Source organism: Lepisosteus oculatus, chromosome 9 (genome assembly GCF_040954835.1).
Source record: "Lepisosteus oculatus isolate fLepOcu1 chromosome 9, fLepOcu1.hap2, whole genome shotgun sequence".
In the NCBI taxonomy this organism is placed as follows: Eukaryota; Metazoa; Chordata; class Actinopteri; order Semionotiformes; family Lepisosteidae; genus Lepisosteus; species Lepisosteus oculatus.
The window spans coordinates 35,233,542-35,249,335 of NC_090704.1; the positions used below are offsets into that span (position 1 = coordinate 35,233,542).

Below are 15,794 nucleotides of genomic sequence, written 5' to 3' on the forward strand. Positions count from 1 at the left end.
AAACTCTTATGGTACATGGCACCACATGAGGAAATCCCTGTTTCCTGTACCCTGGCATTAGTCTTGCCTTCCATCTCTGACAGCCACCCACAGAAGATTAAAGCTGGGCCCCGTGACATCATAATCGCGCTGCTTTTAAGCTTTTTTCTAAACCTAAACTCAACAGACATATTAATGTCCAAGACATCAAATGTCTATTACCCCAGACAACTGCCTTCATACAAAACGGACAGCTTGGTGAAAAAATCAAAAGAGAATAATGTGACATTCAAGCACTGAGCAGGAAAAGTGACTAGCAGACTCTAACGCCCTTCCCTCTGAAAAAGGAAACATGATTGTTTTGGGGTTTGTACTCCTACTGTCCTACTGTGGTATTCATTCCCCCGTCCTTGTGAACATTACTATTGCATGATTATTGCAGACAACACTGCAATAGTAATGCTATAGGGCAAAAAAATGAGAAGGGTAGAGATTTTTTCTTTGCCTTTACCAATCATGGCTTTCTAATAATCCACATCTATGAACTGGCTTCTTTACTCCGATCTCCTCCCCACTGATAGCTGGAGTTTGAGGGGCACACTGGCACACTTTGACTGCCGTCACATCACCCAGGTGGGGGTTACACATTGGTGGTGGTGGAGGGGAGTCCTGTAAAGCACGTTGAGTGGAGTGTCTAGAAAAGCGCTATAATTATTCTTATAATCATTATTAGTTAGTAGATGCTTTCATTCAAAGCGATTAACATTTCTAACCTTTCATACATACCAGGATATGCACAACATTTCTACCATTTTATACACCAAGCTGAATGATACATTATATCATGCGCAACTTTTTTTTCCTCACTAATAGTGTACTGTGCAATTGTTCTTCTTAGGTCAGTATACAAGAGTAATTTCTACAAGCAAGGTGGGGGAGTGTGGAATTAACATTTAACTAAAACAAGCTCATCAATAATGAATGAACTGCTCTTATCTACATGGAGGACAGTATCCCATGTCAGTCACTTAAAAACCGCTGAGACTTTGAAACAGCAATGGGAAATAACTCCAAAAAAGAATACCAAGACTTTTAAGTGCTCTCTATAATTTATGTGCACAAACTACCCGGTTCCTATTATTAAATACAGGCATAATGTGAGTTTGTAGCACAATTAAGTATTTTTAAAGTAAACAACAAATGCAAAATAATGAGAACATAATTTTAGAATGCAATAGAACAAAATGTCCAAATTATATTTTGTTTCTGTAATGACACAGCCTTTATAGCGAAAAAATTATGCTCATTTTAAATTTTAATGATTTAATTAAAACTCCAAACAAAACTAATGAACATTTCTTGCAGCAGTATTTGCTGAAATCTTAAATGGGGTTCTCAATACAAAAGTAAAATTAAAAATATATTACAGCTGGTAAAAGTAATTCAAGACACCAAGTTGCTTTTATGTTTTCCTGGGGATGCCACAGATAATTAACACACTGTACTCTATTAAGCACCAAGCAGTTTTGTTGCTAGTTACAAAGCACAAAGGGCCAGACCAACTGGAAGAAAGTCAGTTCAAACAACTAGCAAAAGGCACGATCCAGGCATGCTGATTATTTACTTAAATATTAAAGATTAGTAAGCACATTATCCATATTTATTTCCATAAATTTGTGATTCTTCATTTTTGTGGCTACAACAGGTGGGCAAAGGGCAAAGTTTCTGTTTCATTTCATCAAGACCATTTCAATCAACGGACGGGTAAGAAAAACCAGTCCCAAACCTGGCTTCCAAAACGCTAGGAGTCATAGCGACAAGTTGTGAGATCTGTGAAGTGGTTTTAAGAAGGAAAAGCCGGTAAGATTCAGGTACAGTGCAAGAACAGGCACTGCTTTAAAGCACACAGCCTGAATAAGTACAACTTAAACATTTCTTTCCTCTGCAGAATTTCTACTTAAGTTTTCTTTTTCGAAGGTTCACTCTGTAGGCACAGTAGCCATGCAAATGCATTCCCTTTGATGTGTGCCCATTAATACAGCAACAATTTTCTGCTTCTGACTGCTGGGTGAGAGCATTCATGACTTTGAGCATTTTTTATCACAGGGCAGGAGACGACTGCCTGCTTTCAATAATCTTTAAGGACATGACAGCCACGATAGGAAAATGCAGCTGGTATATTTTTCCTGTATCCTCTGTGACAAGAATGGAATTTGGACCTGACAGGTTTCAAGCAAATGGCATAGCAGGTGGGGGTAGTGGTAGTGTGCCAGTGGAGGCCTATACTTTACATGCACAGCAGCTCCAAAATCAAAATTTCATAATGGAAGGAGACCTGTTGCATCAGTCCTGGCAGGAAGATCAAACATTAAAACCAACCACAGCTGCAGTTAGGGAAATAAAGGCCAGCATGCATTCTCCCATTTACATTCAAAGGAGATAACCCTTTTATTAAACATATAATTTATTAATGACAAAAAGTCCACAAAGAGATGAAATTTAATAAGATTTCATTTAAAAAAATGGAACTTGATTTCTGCCTGAGAGCACAGTAAACCTAATAAAAAGGCATAATTATGAGAATCACATTTTCTCTCTCTTCTTCTCTCATATTTGTCTAAACTAATTATAGTTAAGGGCACAAGGGCACAGAAGGCACTTTGCAGCCAAAACCGGTGAACATGAAGAAACAACTTTGTAATGAAGAAAGGAAAGACAATTAAAACACGTCCTATACTAGAAATTACAGCAGCCGATAATGGAAACTGCATAATCTGCTGAGTAAACAAATTTAAATCGGATCAGACATTCAAATAATTGGAATATATTAGCATGCAGAAAAGGAATCATAAGGACAGAAACAAAGTATTCTCCTTGTTCCTTTTTATGTAATTGGAGTGATTACAGTAAACAGAACACTCCTAGCCACAATGACACAGCATTGCTGAACTCTTCTTTAACAATATACACTTTGTGTGATCCCTTAAATGCAACAAACCTGAAAAGAAGATAAACAAGACTATGAAAAGAAGGACCTAAATGCTCAGCGTGATGAACGAGATGAAGTTATTGTAATAATAGGTTGAATGAAATCCAGGTGAAAAAAACTTAAGGCAATAAATCATCATCCTTCCATCCATTATTAGACACTTGTTCCCACAATTGTATTGCTTGGAATTCTGCTCTCATTCCACTTTGCATTCCTCACAACCCCTGAGAACAGGGAGAGCAATTACAGGAAACCAACTTTTATGCAATATATTACTACAACTGTGATCCTACTGAGCCTATTCAAATAATCTGATGAGTTACTGCCTGCTGCAGATGATACATCTAGGACTGATCTTACAGAAAATTCAAAGGTGGCCACTATTCCTTCCCACCTAATGAAAGAAATTAGTTTAGAAGCATTTAATTCTTATACTGTAGGTTCAAGGGTACCATATGAGAGGTATATGCTCAAACTGGTTATTAGTGAAGTATGAGATGGGTCTGTATTAGTATCTGTGCTCTACCTGATTTATATTAATGAGCTTGAAACTGATATAGTTAGCATACTAGTCAAGTTTACCATTGATACCAAAAAGATTATGACACCAAAGACAGCAAAATAAGAGAAGATGCAAATTAAATTCAAAAATGTTTAGACAAACACCTGGCAGATGCAGACATGAACATTTTGAAGATATGTAATAAAAACAAAGTATACGTGTGCCTTTTTCCTGTTTTCCAGGATAGACTCTGACTTCCTCAAAACCCTGCATTAAATAAAGGGGTTTGAAAATGTACAGATGGTTATCCATGACTTTGAAGGACCTGCGTACTGTTTACAGTGATATATCACTTCCACCTTCTTGAAACTGGGAGAAAACAATGAAAAGGCCAACAAAATGTTCAGATATTTCAAAAAACAGATTTTAAACAAAGGGATGAAAAAAAACAGAGCAGACACACACTCAGCTTTCTGCATCATTCAGGGTTCAAAACAAACAGTCGGACAAAATCAATAAATATTAAACTCCATTGGCCTTTAAGAACTGCAGAATAAAACTTTCCCAATTATGAGGGTGTCTTTTTAACAGAAATAGTTTTACTAATAATGTGGAAGGCACAGAACAAAATACTTATAAAACACAGAAAGGTCAACTACATTCTGATATAGCACCTTGCATCATCTCTAACAACCAGAGAGCAATTTACAAAGATGAAGCTGAAGCAGATTTCCAAGAGTGAAGTGCAGCTTCAGTTTTGCAAAAGCCTGACACCCATTCTTCACTCTTGCTTACACATCAGTGATGGGAACCATAAGGGCTTATCACAAAATGACTGATGTTTCAGAACAAAATTTGGATTTAGCTATTTTTTTTCTTCTCTTTTGATTCATGATCTACACCTCAGGTGGACCTAATCAAACTGTCTAACACGCAAAATTGAACTGAAAGATGGCTGCCCCCACACGATATAACAATTGAGTGATTTTGGTCAGAGGCACTGCTGAATTTTAACAGGACATCAAGTACAAACTTCCGCTCACAAGACACCCCCCTACTGTTTCATTCCTGAAAATGGCACTGGATATTATTTGTAATACATCCAGAGTGAGGAACATTAAAGGTAACAGAGACAGATGTTTATTGCTGACACGGGAACAGAGCATAGAAGCTGACAAAAAATGCCAAGAAACAGGGCTCTGCTGAATACAACTTTTCACAAATACCTTCCCACAAGTCCTTCTTTTATTATTTGAAACTGGAGTGAGGTAACTCCCTCCAAAGCCACTTAAACCCCTGAATTCGTAATGCAAACAGATTTACCATGATAACTCAAAGGGGAGTGTGCTAGCAACTAATTCTGTCAGAAATGTACAAGTAGCACATAAGAGGTTATTGTTGAATATTTCAAAACATTTTTGCTCTTTGAAGTCAAAGCAAGGCAGCAGTAATATATGTTAGTTGCTTCTTCGTAGTGCTGGTGTCCTGGGTTTAATCCTGGACCTGGGCTGTTATTTGAGTAGAGATTGTATGTTCTTCCTCATGCTCGCATGGGTTTCCACCCTCAGTCCAAAGACATTCTGGTAGGTTTATTTGCCCTGGAATGAGTGTGTGCACGCCTGTGTCTGTGTATGTCCTGGGATGGACTGGGGTCCTGTCCAAGGCGTACCCCGCCTTGCAACCATTGCTTGCCGAGATAGGCTCCAGCTCCCATGTGACCTTGAATTGCATGAAGCACTTAGAAAATACATGGAAATCAAAGCAAGCAATTTAGAAGCACAAGTCCACTCTGAATTTAAATATATCGCTAAAAAATGCACCAAAGAAAATATCCTATAGAATGTATTTGAGGGAAAGTACATTCATGAACGTGCTTTCCATTTACTTGAAGAATAAGAAAAGCAAATAAAAAAAATAGTGAAGTTTGACTGTGGTGGAGTGCAAGGTTTGCTATCAGTTAAAAAAAAATCGAAACGAGGCAAAATTACAGTCTCTGGCAGGCTGCTTTAATTTGTCACATAGAATGAAATGGGAGCTTCTTAGGCACACTCTTCAACACACACTGAAGAAACCAAACTGACAAAGCCACACATCTTAGGATGCAGAAATCAGGGAGTCAGCATTAAAAAAAGATAGCTTTCACGGAATACAACAATAGTGTTCATTTAGTCTAAACCTTTGTAAAGAGACCTATAGAAACTGGGGGTCTTGTAAGGCTTAGGTGTTAACACCTGCATCCTGGCTAAATTCCACTCTGAACTTGTCCAATCTGACCTCCCTAAAGTTCGCCCTTAATTCAGCAGGTGAAGCAATTTCTCAGTGCTGAAGTGGGTGCCCTCCTGTATGTAATGTGATTTGAGAGCATGAAAATCACTAATAATTGGGAGGAAGTATTACGGAAAGACTTGATCCAGTGCAGTGCCTCACTTCTGAGCCACTAGAGAAGTTCAAATGACAAATGGTAAGTGCTCAGAACCCTCAACAGGGATTGATGTACAGTTCTGACAAATCCAAAAAAATGAGATTTAAGATAAGCAATGTCTAAATCAGAACGATTTGTAGCAGGGAAGTGTCTGATGGTATTTGAATTTCGGCCTCTCGATGTAAAACTAATCTGAAATCATTTAAGGTCTGTTTTAGAAAAAAGCAGACCAAAATACAATACATTAAATGCAAAATTAAATGTGTTTTTTCTCCACCACATTCTTTTAGAGCAAATAATTTGCTACAAATACCCAGAACAACTAAAGCAAAAATAACTAAAGCATCAATACACTCCTTGTGAGCAGTATCAACCAATATGGCATACTATCCAAATGGCTCACTGCTGTAAATAGCTTTCAAAGTGGTAGCTGCTTCACAGGTCTATCTTCAAGCCAAAAGACAGAGAATGCTGTCGCTAGGGACTGTCTGTGTGAAGCTAGGCTAAGTAGATCACACAATTATTTCACTGCTCAAATTTTTAATTTGATTTTATACACATTTTTACACATTAGTTCTCATTGCATCTGAGGTCCAGAAAAATGTCAAGAGACCGTTGTCTGGTTTGCACCTCCAAAATTGTGAGAGTTGACAGGGACAGAAATACATTAGGAACAGGGAATAAGATTTTCACCAAACGAATGTCATGAACAATTTCGTTTTCAGAACTTGGGGTTCGGTTCCCCAGCCTTTCCTTCGCTGAAGAAACCTAAACAAGTCACCTTTTCGCACAGATTCTCACTGATGCCTGTCGCTCACCTCCACGGATGAGGCTCTTGAGAACTTGTGGATAACTTGTGGAAGTGGATAAAATGAGTGATGATAGACACTCTGTGTGGGTGAGAAGCTGTTCTGAGCAGAGGGATGTGAGAGAAAAGCTCGTACCAGAAACACCCTGTAGGCGTCCTTCCGCTTGACGGGGCCCCAGCATGCATCAGTGTCGTTGTACTTGACGCTGCTCCCTGCGCTGCACGAATGGTTCCCACTGCAGGACATGAGGAACAGGAGGGCTCTTTAAGGTTGACACCTTTAGCACGGTGATGAACAGAATCACAGCAGATAAAAAAGAAAAAATTCTAAGATATCAGTTTGGTAATATAAGGAACTGTATTTAGGCTTTTGCTCCTTCTCGACCTCCTGATATTTAACCCATTCTCTGAAACTCACTGCAGAATACACTCCATCATGAGAATTGGGGTTCCTTTTGTTTTAGACCATAAATCAGGAGAAGGGGAAAGTAACAGGCTGTTTAAACACAAGCATGTACTTGAATAAATACTTTTGTATTTGTAACACTTTTGTATTTGTAACACTGAAGCCCTGGGTTCTCTAACGTCTCTAAATCTGACTATGCTGATTTAATTTATCAGTTCTCTAAAGGGCTTTCAACTTAAACTTAATACAACTTCCACACCAATACATCCTTTTAGAGCAGCTGTGTATTATTTCAGCATCAAATAATTTAAAAACTCCAGCATAGTCTGGCAAAATCAAGGTTTATATTTTGGAATAAAAAAAGAGGGATTAACTAATGAATATTGAGAGAAATTTAGCCCTTGCTTAAATGCTAACAGAGTACTATAAAGCATTAATTACACTAAAAAACAACAAATGATCCGAGTCAAAAAAAGAACAAATATTTCCAAAACACACTGTAACTGATTATGCCAATTTATACCTTTTCATGCAAAACAATCAGGTAGATCCTTAACATCATTTGCCAAATAAACATCTCCGTAATCTGATTTTCACAAATATTATAGGACTGTCTGAGGGACACTCCCAATAGACATACAATGAAGTATTTATTTAAATCTTTTAACACATGTAACTGGCCTTTATCACAATTAGCAACAACTTATTCAGCTTTACAAATGCAGAGGAACAGCATTTCAGGTTTTACACATTGCAGACTGTGATGTGTAAAGAAAGGCTATAAGAGGAAGCCATTCAATCCATATAGCTTGTTTGGTTGTTGATCGTTAATTGATCCGAGGATTTGATCCCAATATTTATTGAAAGAAGTCAAAAGATCAGCTTTAATCTCTGGCTGGGAGACATTTGTTAGACCCCTGCAAACAACTCTTATACGGATAGTAGTGATAAAATTGCCAAATTAGCATGCTATATTTAGCATTATTTTAATGTGCACATCTATTCATCCATCTTAACTTTAAAAAAATGTTACAAGCTAAAAACAGCAGATCAAATTACTCAGGAATGGGCATTTTCACTTTGACCTCTACATTACATGACAACTTGAGCTATACTAAATGAGCAATTTCTCAAGGTAAAAAGAGAAGCTGAGAAGGATGCTATTAAAGAAAAATGCTGCCTAAATTCCAGTCCAGGAACAAATCCTTTCTTCTTGCTCCCAGCTATGTTTCAAACAAAGCAGACTTTCGCAATTTCATTATAGGAAAAATGTAATTATGAAAGAAAAGCTAAAAATAAAGACTCGAGCTGCAGTAAAACAGAAACTGGAAAACAACCTTCAAGTAGTCTCTGGGAGAATGAGATCAGGAAACCATAGGTCACAAGACATGACAGTCTGCCTTATGAAATATGTTATCACTCAAGGTAAGGCTATTGGATTTAGGGCACTATATAAAACACATCTGAAAGCTGTTACATGGGAAGAGGGAACAGTGACGTTATCGGAGGCACTGAAACTGAATGACTGAGAAGGCCAACAATACTATCAGTGTGAGTACTACCAATTTAGCACCCACCGATGTTATTAGAAGTGACGGCAACAAACGTAACATACAGAAAGGCTGCAAACTAAATTTTGTCTGGGGTCTAGCAGCACTCGCACAATTTCAAAAGGGCTCCTGCCAGAACCTCTGCAACGAGTGGCAAAGGCTGACAGTCCAAGGGGTAACACCTGGTGCAAAGGGCCATGACTACATATTTTCTCCCATATAGTAATTCAGGGTGGTTCAAAAATCTCTGGGGTCCGCATTGTGTAGCAGTTGCTGAGCACGCTTTACTGAATCAGTCAAGTCACAGTATTGGAGATTTTGCTTTGCTCACAATTAAGGGCTTTGTCTGCCATAAACAGCCCTGATGGGCATAAAATCAGACGTTTCACAAATTTACAGCACTTGAGCACCTTACAGTTACCTCTCATTTAGTTATGTGGGTGTTGTTAAATGGACATTACATGTACTGCTTTTCCACTCCATATGTAAAGGGATCCCTAAAAGCCTATAGTTCATAACCTTAGATGCATCAAACTACTATGCAAGGGGGACACTGGCTGACTTCCCTGCACTCACAGAAGCTACTGTACCTTTGGGATCTGATAAAGAACTGTGCGCAATATTTGATATAAGATCTGATCCACCTTGCCTGAAAAAGTTCAAGGGGGAACAAGCGACTAATGCAATGCAGACATACGAGGGAGGATCCTGGCCCAGATAAAGATTTACTATGCTAAGAAAATGAAAGCTTTGCAATGCATTCATTGATTTTCCTTGGATTTTCTCCAGTGACAACCTCCAAAGAGAGCCCACATACACAAGGCACAGCACTACCCAATGCATACGTGTGAAGTCAGGACTACTCACCAGGCCACTTCCATCAGAGAGATGGGCACCGCAGCAGCGTAGATCGCCAGGTCTCCATAGAGGTACACAATGATGCAGATGTAAAACATGTTGAGGCCAACTGCGAACAGAACAAAATACATCAATGTAAACCTGGCCATCCTCCAATTCCCTGTGAACAAAAGGAAAGCAAGTGGATCATTTTGGTTTCTGGGAGTGCGATTAAGATTCTGAGCTGGAGAACAGGAACCTACCAAAATGGGAGGAAAGCAGTGAGTGTCAAACAACAACTGAAATGGAGCTTCCCAAAGTTTTTAGAAGGGGATCTGTGGGTGGCATGGGAGCCCAGTGGTTAGCATTGCTGCCTTATAACACTGAAGCCCTGGGTTCAATTCTAATTTCATGGAGTTTGTAAGTTCTCCCAGTTTCTGTATAGGTTTCCTCCGGGTGTTCCCATTTCCTCTGGCTCCGGCTAGGAAGATTGGCCCTGGTGTGAGTGTGTGTTTGCGTCTGTGTGTGCCCTGCCAAGGACTGGCGTCCCATCCGGGGTATATCCTGCCTTGTGCCTGTTGCTTACTGGGATCGGCTCCGCCTCCCCCACAGCCCTGCACTGGATGTGAAAAAATGTTAACAAACAATGTTAACTAAAATCTACACGATACGGCTTTTGGAGATCCAGGGGATCTAGTCATTTAACAGCACACAATGATCCTGACCATCTTCTGTGCCACGGACCACATTTACCACGTGAAACACATCTCTGACAGCTAGTTTCGGCCACTGCAGCCTGAAATGGATGTTTTGCAACTTCACAAATCAAATATAGTAAGAGCAATTTTGGGAATACCATCCATAGCTTTGCAAAGATCTAGTAAAGCTAGCATTCCTGACAAATACATTCCTTAAGAAAAACAGAAAATACAGATAATGTAAATTCTGCCTGGCCAAATTATTTTCCGGCCTCTGCTATTTTGGACATTTATCTCTCCCACAAAGAGCAGCGGGAGCAGCAGATGATTTTGCCAGTCGGGGCTCAGATTATTAATCATACTAATTAAGAAAGTGATCAGTTTATGCAAAGAGCCCATGTTTTTTTTCCTCTCTCTCTGTCTGAGCCAAGGAACCCAGCAGAATCAGGACTTTGAGAGGGAAGACAGATAGGCAGCATCAAGCCTCACATCTATCACGCAGCCGAGCTCTCAAATGAGGTTCCCCGCTCCCCGTTTCCCCGTCAGTCAATTCATTATTGCCAGGAAATTAGAGCAAGGAGTCCATTAAACTGAAAAGGGTTATTGTTTGGAGGCTGAATTGATTAATCTTTTATCTGTATAAATGGGCAGACGCTCCCTGCTGCTCCCTGACACACCGTGTTAATGGAAATAAACAGAGCAGCGAATTAATGAAGGACAAAGATGGCCGAGCTCTCCAGGGGAAGTAAGGGAGACAGAACTGCTGTGGAGCAAAACCACCAGCCCACTGAAATTTCTCACAGCCTCATCAGATGATTTTTCATATGGGGCGGAGGGTGGATGTTGATTCCTCAAAGGTCACCAAAAGATGGATACCAGCGTAGACCAGACTAGGATATCCTGCACTAGGTTTAAGCCATGGCATCCAGGTTCGGGCCTCTACTCTGGGGCAAGGATTCCTCAACTCCTCCTCAAAAGCATCAGTCTTCATGTTACCACAGCGACTACTGATCTCCTCCACCTCTCTGTGTGGCACCATTTACCACCTGATTGGTTCCCACTAAGCTTAATTCTTAATTCTCAGAATAAGCACAAAGCCCAAAAATGCACTGACTAACAGCACTTGCAACTTCTAAAGAAAGATGCAACAGCAGAATTAAAAAACAAATTCCTTCCGTTTGCTAAATGTGCTAAACGCTTTTATAGTTCAAGGCCCTAAGCAACTGCGTTGAATACGAATGAGAAATTAAGGAAAAGGCAAGGAATTTCAATGTGTTGTAAGCACAGTTTCAAGCATTCTCCTCTATTTTAAGCAATAATGGATATTTTAAAGCATCTGCAGTATTCAACATGGCTGCATTTGAAACTACAGCATGCACTTCTCTTCTCACAGTCAACAGTGCCCCACTGTAATAGAAATACATCTGCCCTTCCTCGGTTGAGTAAAGTGAGCACTCCTCAAACTATAAGGCGCCCGAGCCTCTTTTACACTGGGCTTCTTTCAAGAAATGTAGCAATTGTCAGTTTTGGTTTGGTAACCCACTACTGCTGCCACTGCTAAAGCCCGATATTCAAAGAGCAATCAGTTCTGCTGCACTGAAAAGCTTTGTGATGCTACTGGGAATGCTAAGGTCTATCAGGCTCTGTGGAAAAGACTGACAGCCCAAATTAGGCCACTGTGTATCTAAGTAGATGGGGGCTGCCAGTGATTGTAACTAACACCAGTCAATTACCTGTGCTCAGTCACCAACCCTGCATGAAATCTTACAGCTGGGTCTTTTTTACAACTATTTAGACAAGACTGTTTACAGCAGCCTGTTCCTTTCCTTAATATAAAATGAAAATACATAATTCGTCTAAGACTAAGAGCAATTTGCTTACAATCTTTAATAAAGGAGCTTAAATAAAACTTTTCTGTGAATGTGATTATTTAGCACATCTCAGTCCACAAAAAAACATCAATTTGGGGCTTCTCTCCTTATTTTGCTTCTACAAAGCCAAAGGGAAAAATCACCATTTTTGGATTCATCCTTGTAGTATTAACCTTTGTATGTTATTGTACTAAATTAGTAAATTTTGACAAGTCTACTTGTTGGTGAAAGAAAGTTCCTAACTGACAAATGACAATCTCAAATAAAATGTCTGAACAGCACAGTAAGTGTGCGTCACCCATTGTGGGCTTTTGAACCCGCTCTGCTACAGACATAGTCCATCACCCGATCCCATGACCAGACCAGACCAGACTTCTGAGCAAGAGAAATAAACAGAGCTATGTGGGACAGCACAGCAGGACTGAGTTCATATTGTGGACTCACAACAGCAAGAGTAACTCATACAGCAGTACAGACTCGAGCAGGTTGTGCCCGATGCACCCTTGGCCTTCTCTGATTTGTCTGTGCTAATGAAGCCAGGATTTCGAGCTCATGCTTCATACTTCAAGCACTCCTAAGTTAGCAGGCTTTCATTAGCTCACAAGAACAGCTGGGCCCTACTTCCATAAACCGCACCATTCTGCTCCACTGAATTGGACGGAAAAGAGGATTTGTTTGTTAGATAAATATGAACTGATAATGAAATGAGCCAGTACTGACTTTCGCCAACTGTAATGTGCAGGTTTCTGTGCATCATACATGGGAATCTGGAGCATTCAGAGCAGACAGCTAAAGGACATGGTGAACAGTCGAAAAATACATAGATCAAGGACATGCAAACCTAGCTACTTCTATTTACTTACCAAAGCACTGTCTCAAACCACAAGCTAGACTTCACTTATTTGGCAGGAGCAGGCATGGCATATAATAAAGATTCCTATTTACAAGATTACAGAGACTTTAGAAAAAAACTTGGTTCAGATACACATGGTTCAGATTTTCAGGGTATTAAGATCAGATCAGATCACTTTATTGGCCATATACAATTTCTTGCATTAGGAATTTGTCTTTTTGCATACCTCAATTTGCTCTCCATGAGACACACAGACAGGGAGAGAAGCTTGGGGTCAGAGCACAGGGTCAGCAGTTTATACAGTACCCCTGGAGCAGTTGGGGTTAAGGGCCTTGCTCAGGGGCCCAACAGAGTAGGATTCCTCTGCCGGCCACAAGATGCAAACCGGCAACCTTCCAGGCACAGATCCTTAGCCACAGAGCACCGCCTGTAAAGTCAAGAAGAGCTTCCCGACACTCCTATTTCATTGCTCAAACAGAGTAACATCCAAAGCGGCAGGGTAATCAAATACAGTTACCTTCCCAGCAAAATGTACAAGAAACGGAGCCACAGAGAGCCAGCTTGATGGCCATGAAACTACAGATCCCAGGGAACCATGGGACTTTCAAGAGAATCAAAGGAAATTGACACACTGGATGAGCACCTGCTTCCTCCTTTGAGTATTTACGGGGGAAAAAACAGACAGGTCTGTGTCTTTAGAACAGCTATCAAGGGAGAGTGGAGGAGGTTAGTAGGAACAACAAAGAAAGACCACAGGTTAATTTTTGGGAAGACCAATCTGTCAGCAGAAAAACCTTATGACTTTGGACTGGAAGAGGAACACGATTACCTAAACCGTGGCGTACTAATGGAACAGCCCCCCAGAGGAAATGCCCACATCCCCCAGTGAGTTACAACAGTGATGCAAGTAATTTCAGAATGTTTTTTTTTATTTTATCTGGATTTTTTTTTTTGCTCTATCACTTTACGCAGTGCATTGGCAAAGGAGAACAAAGAACAAACAAATCTGTAAAGGTCACAAGGTGGCCATTATCTTTTTCCAGTTCATGAACCAATAACTTTAATGTACCAATAAGGTTAATTATTCTTCTCAGCAGAAAGATGTAAAGGGTCAAAAAACACAAACTCCTGAAGTCTCTGCTTTTAAATCAGTATTTTCATTGAGGCTCTGTGTCTGAATGACTCACTCATTCATTCATTGAATGTATTGACTCTGCAAATTGCTAAAGGACTGAAAGCCAGGTCAAAGTTAAAATCCTCATCTGTGGATTGAATATCAAAACCCAAAACACCTTGATATATTATACCTATTTGATGATGGGTGTGTAGTGGATGGTTCTTTTTTGTGATTTCACTGAAATAAAGTCTAATGCAACTGGACAATATTTTTTAATAAAAAATATTTTGGATGGAGAAATACCTAAATTTAAAAAAGTAAAAAAGTAAACTTAAAGTAAAAAAAAAACAAGCATGCATCACTGAACTTTGATTTGGACACATTTATTCCCACACATAGTAGAAAAGATTGTAATTATTCATGAATTCATTTATTTATTCATCATTGCCTCAAAGGCTGACATTAAGGTGCAGCAATTGTAATTTATGAAAGTCACTTATTTATGTTCATAGTTATATCGCTGTAAGGTGCCATCAACCTATATTCCTAGGCATCCAATCACAATTTACACAATTTAAAATTAGTGCTCCATTAAAACCAAACTTAAAAGTAAAACAAGAAAATTACACACTAGAAAATTCTGACCATGTTTTGGATCTCTAAACAAAGTCTACTGCACTTTGATGACTAATGAAACCAAAAGCATTCTGTGATTTTGCTAAAACATCTTAGCTTAAAAGACATGAGGCAAACTATAAAGAACAGGAACAGAAGCAGTCAAAACTGATGACATTTCTCTTACCTATATTTGAGCTTTACAAATATCTGCCAAGGAAAGGAGGAAAGCATCTCAAAATTGATATTAAAGATCTTTGCTGTGAGCCAAAATTTGCAGCCAGCTATATAAAACACAGCTAGAAAAGTAGCTGTGAAGCAAACCTAACAGAAAACCTAGAAAAAGAGATTACATAGAAATGTATACTTTGTTGTGAAAAGAACAATAGCATCTTATACGGCGTTTAAAAAAGAAAAACATTCAAAAGCAGATTCTCTGTTGAATGACACACGTACACTCATACCACTGAGTTTTCCAATTAACCTACCAATACGTCTTTGAAATGTGGAAACTGGAGCACCCAGAGGAAACCCATGTGAGCAGGGGACAAAGAAACAAACTCCACACAGACAGCACCCCAGGTCCAGAACTGAACCCCAGTGCTGTAAGGCAACAATGCTAATAACTGTAATCTTATCACTGTCAGAAGGCAGAGGATACAAAGGCATCTAAAGGTGGACTTCCCTTCAGAGAGTAGTGAAAGCCTTTAGGCAGGGAGTCCAAATAAAACTTGTCTTTGCAAATCAATGAGGTTCCTTATACCGATCAATATAGACCTATGCAGTGTATAGGTAAGAAGAAAATAAGAAAACTGAACATAATTCAGTGACTATATATAACATTTATTTCAGGAAACAGAATATACCGTAGAAAATCGGTAAGTACACCAAAGAATGAAATCAATCTCATGAAATAAGAAAACTGGGATAGAACTCTACAGAAACAGCATAAGTATAATGCTGCATGAGACAAAAAGACTCAAAAATAATTACACGGAAGCATACGGATCTGCACATAAATATTCATGATCTACACAAGCACCATATTATTGATATTGTAAATGTTACAGAACTTCTACAGATGCTAGGGCAGGGGTTATCAACCTATGGAACATGTGCCTTTATTGGCAGACAAAGGGATTTTTAA

The 15,794-nt window shown here is 39.3% G+C and overlaps 1 protein-coding gene across 1 annotated transcript in view; it reads right to left on the reverse strand.

Moving 5' to 3' along the window:
• The window catches only part of tmem104 (transmembrane protein 104), a 99,624-nt gene that overhangs the window by 68,136 nt on the left and 15,694 nt on the right, over positions 1–15,794 (reverse strand). Inside the window, exons 7-8 of the mRNA XM_015356330.2 lie at positions 9,524–9,623; positions 6,837–6,936 (exon numbers count right to left, since the gene is read on the reverse strand). Of these exons, the coding sequence (XP_015211816.1) occupies positions 6,837–6,936; positions 9,524–9,623 (200 nt within the window). The remainder of the gene's footprint in view (positions 1–6,836; positions 6,937–9,523; positions 9,624–15,794) is intronic.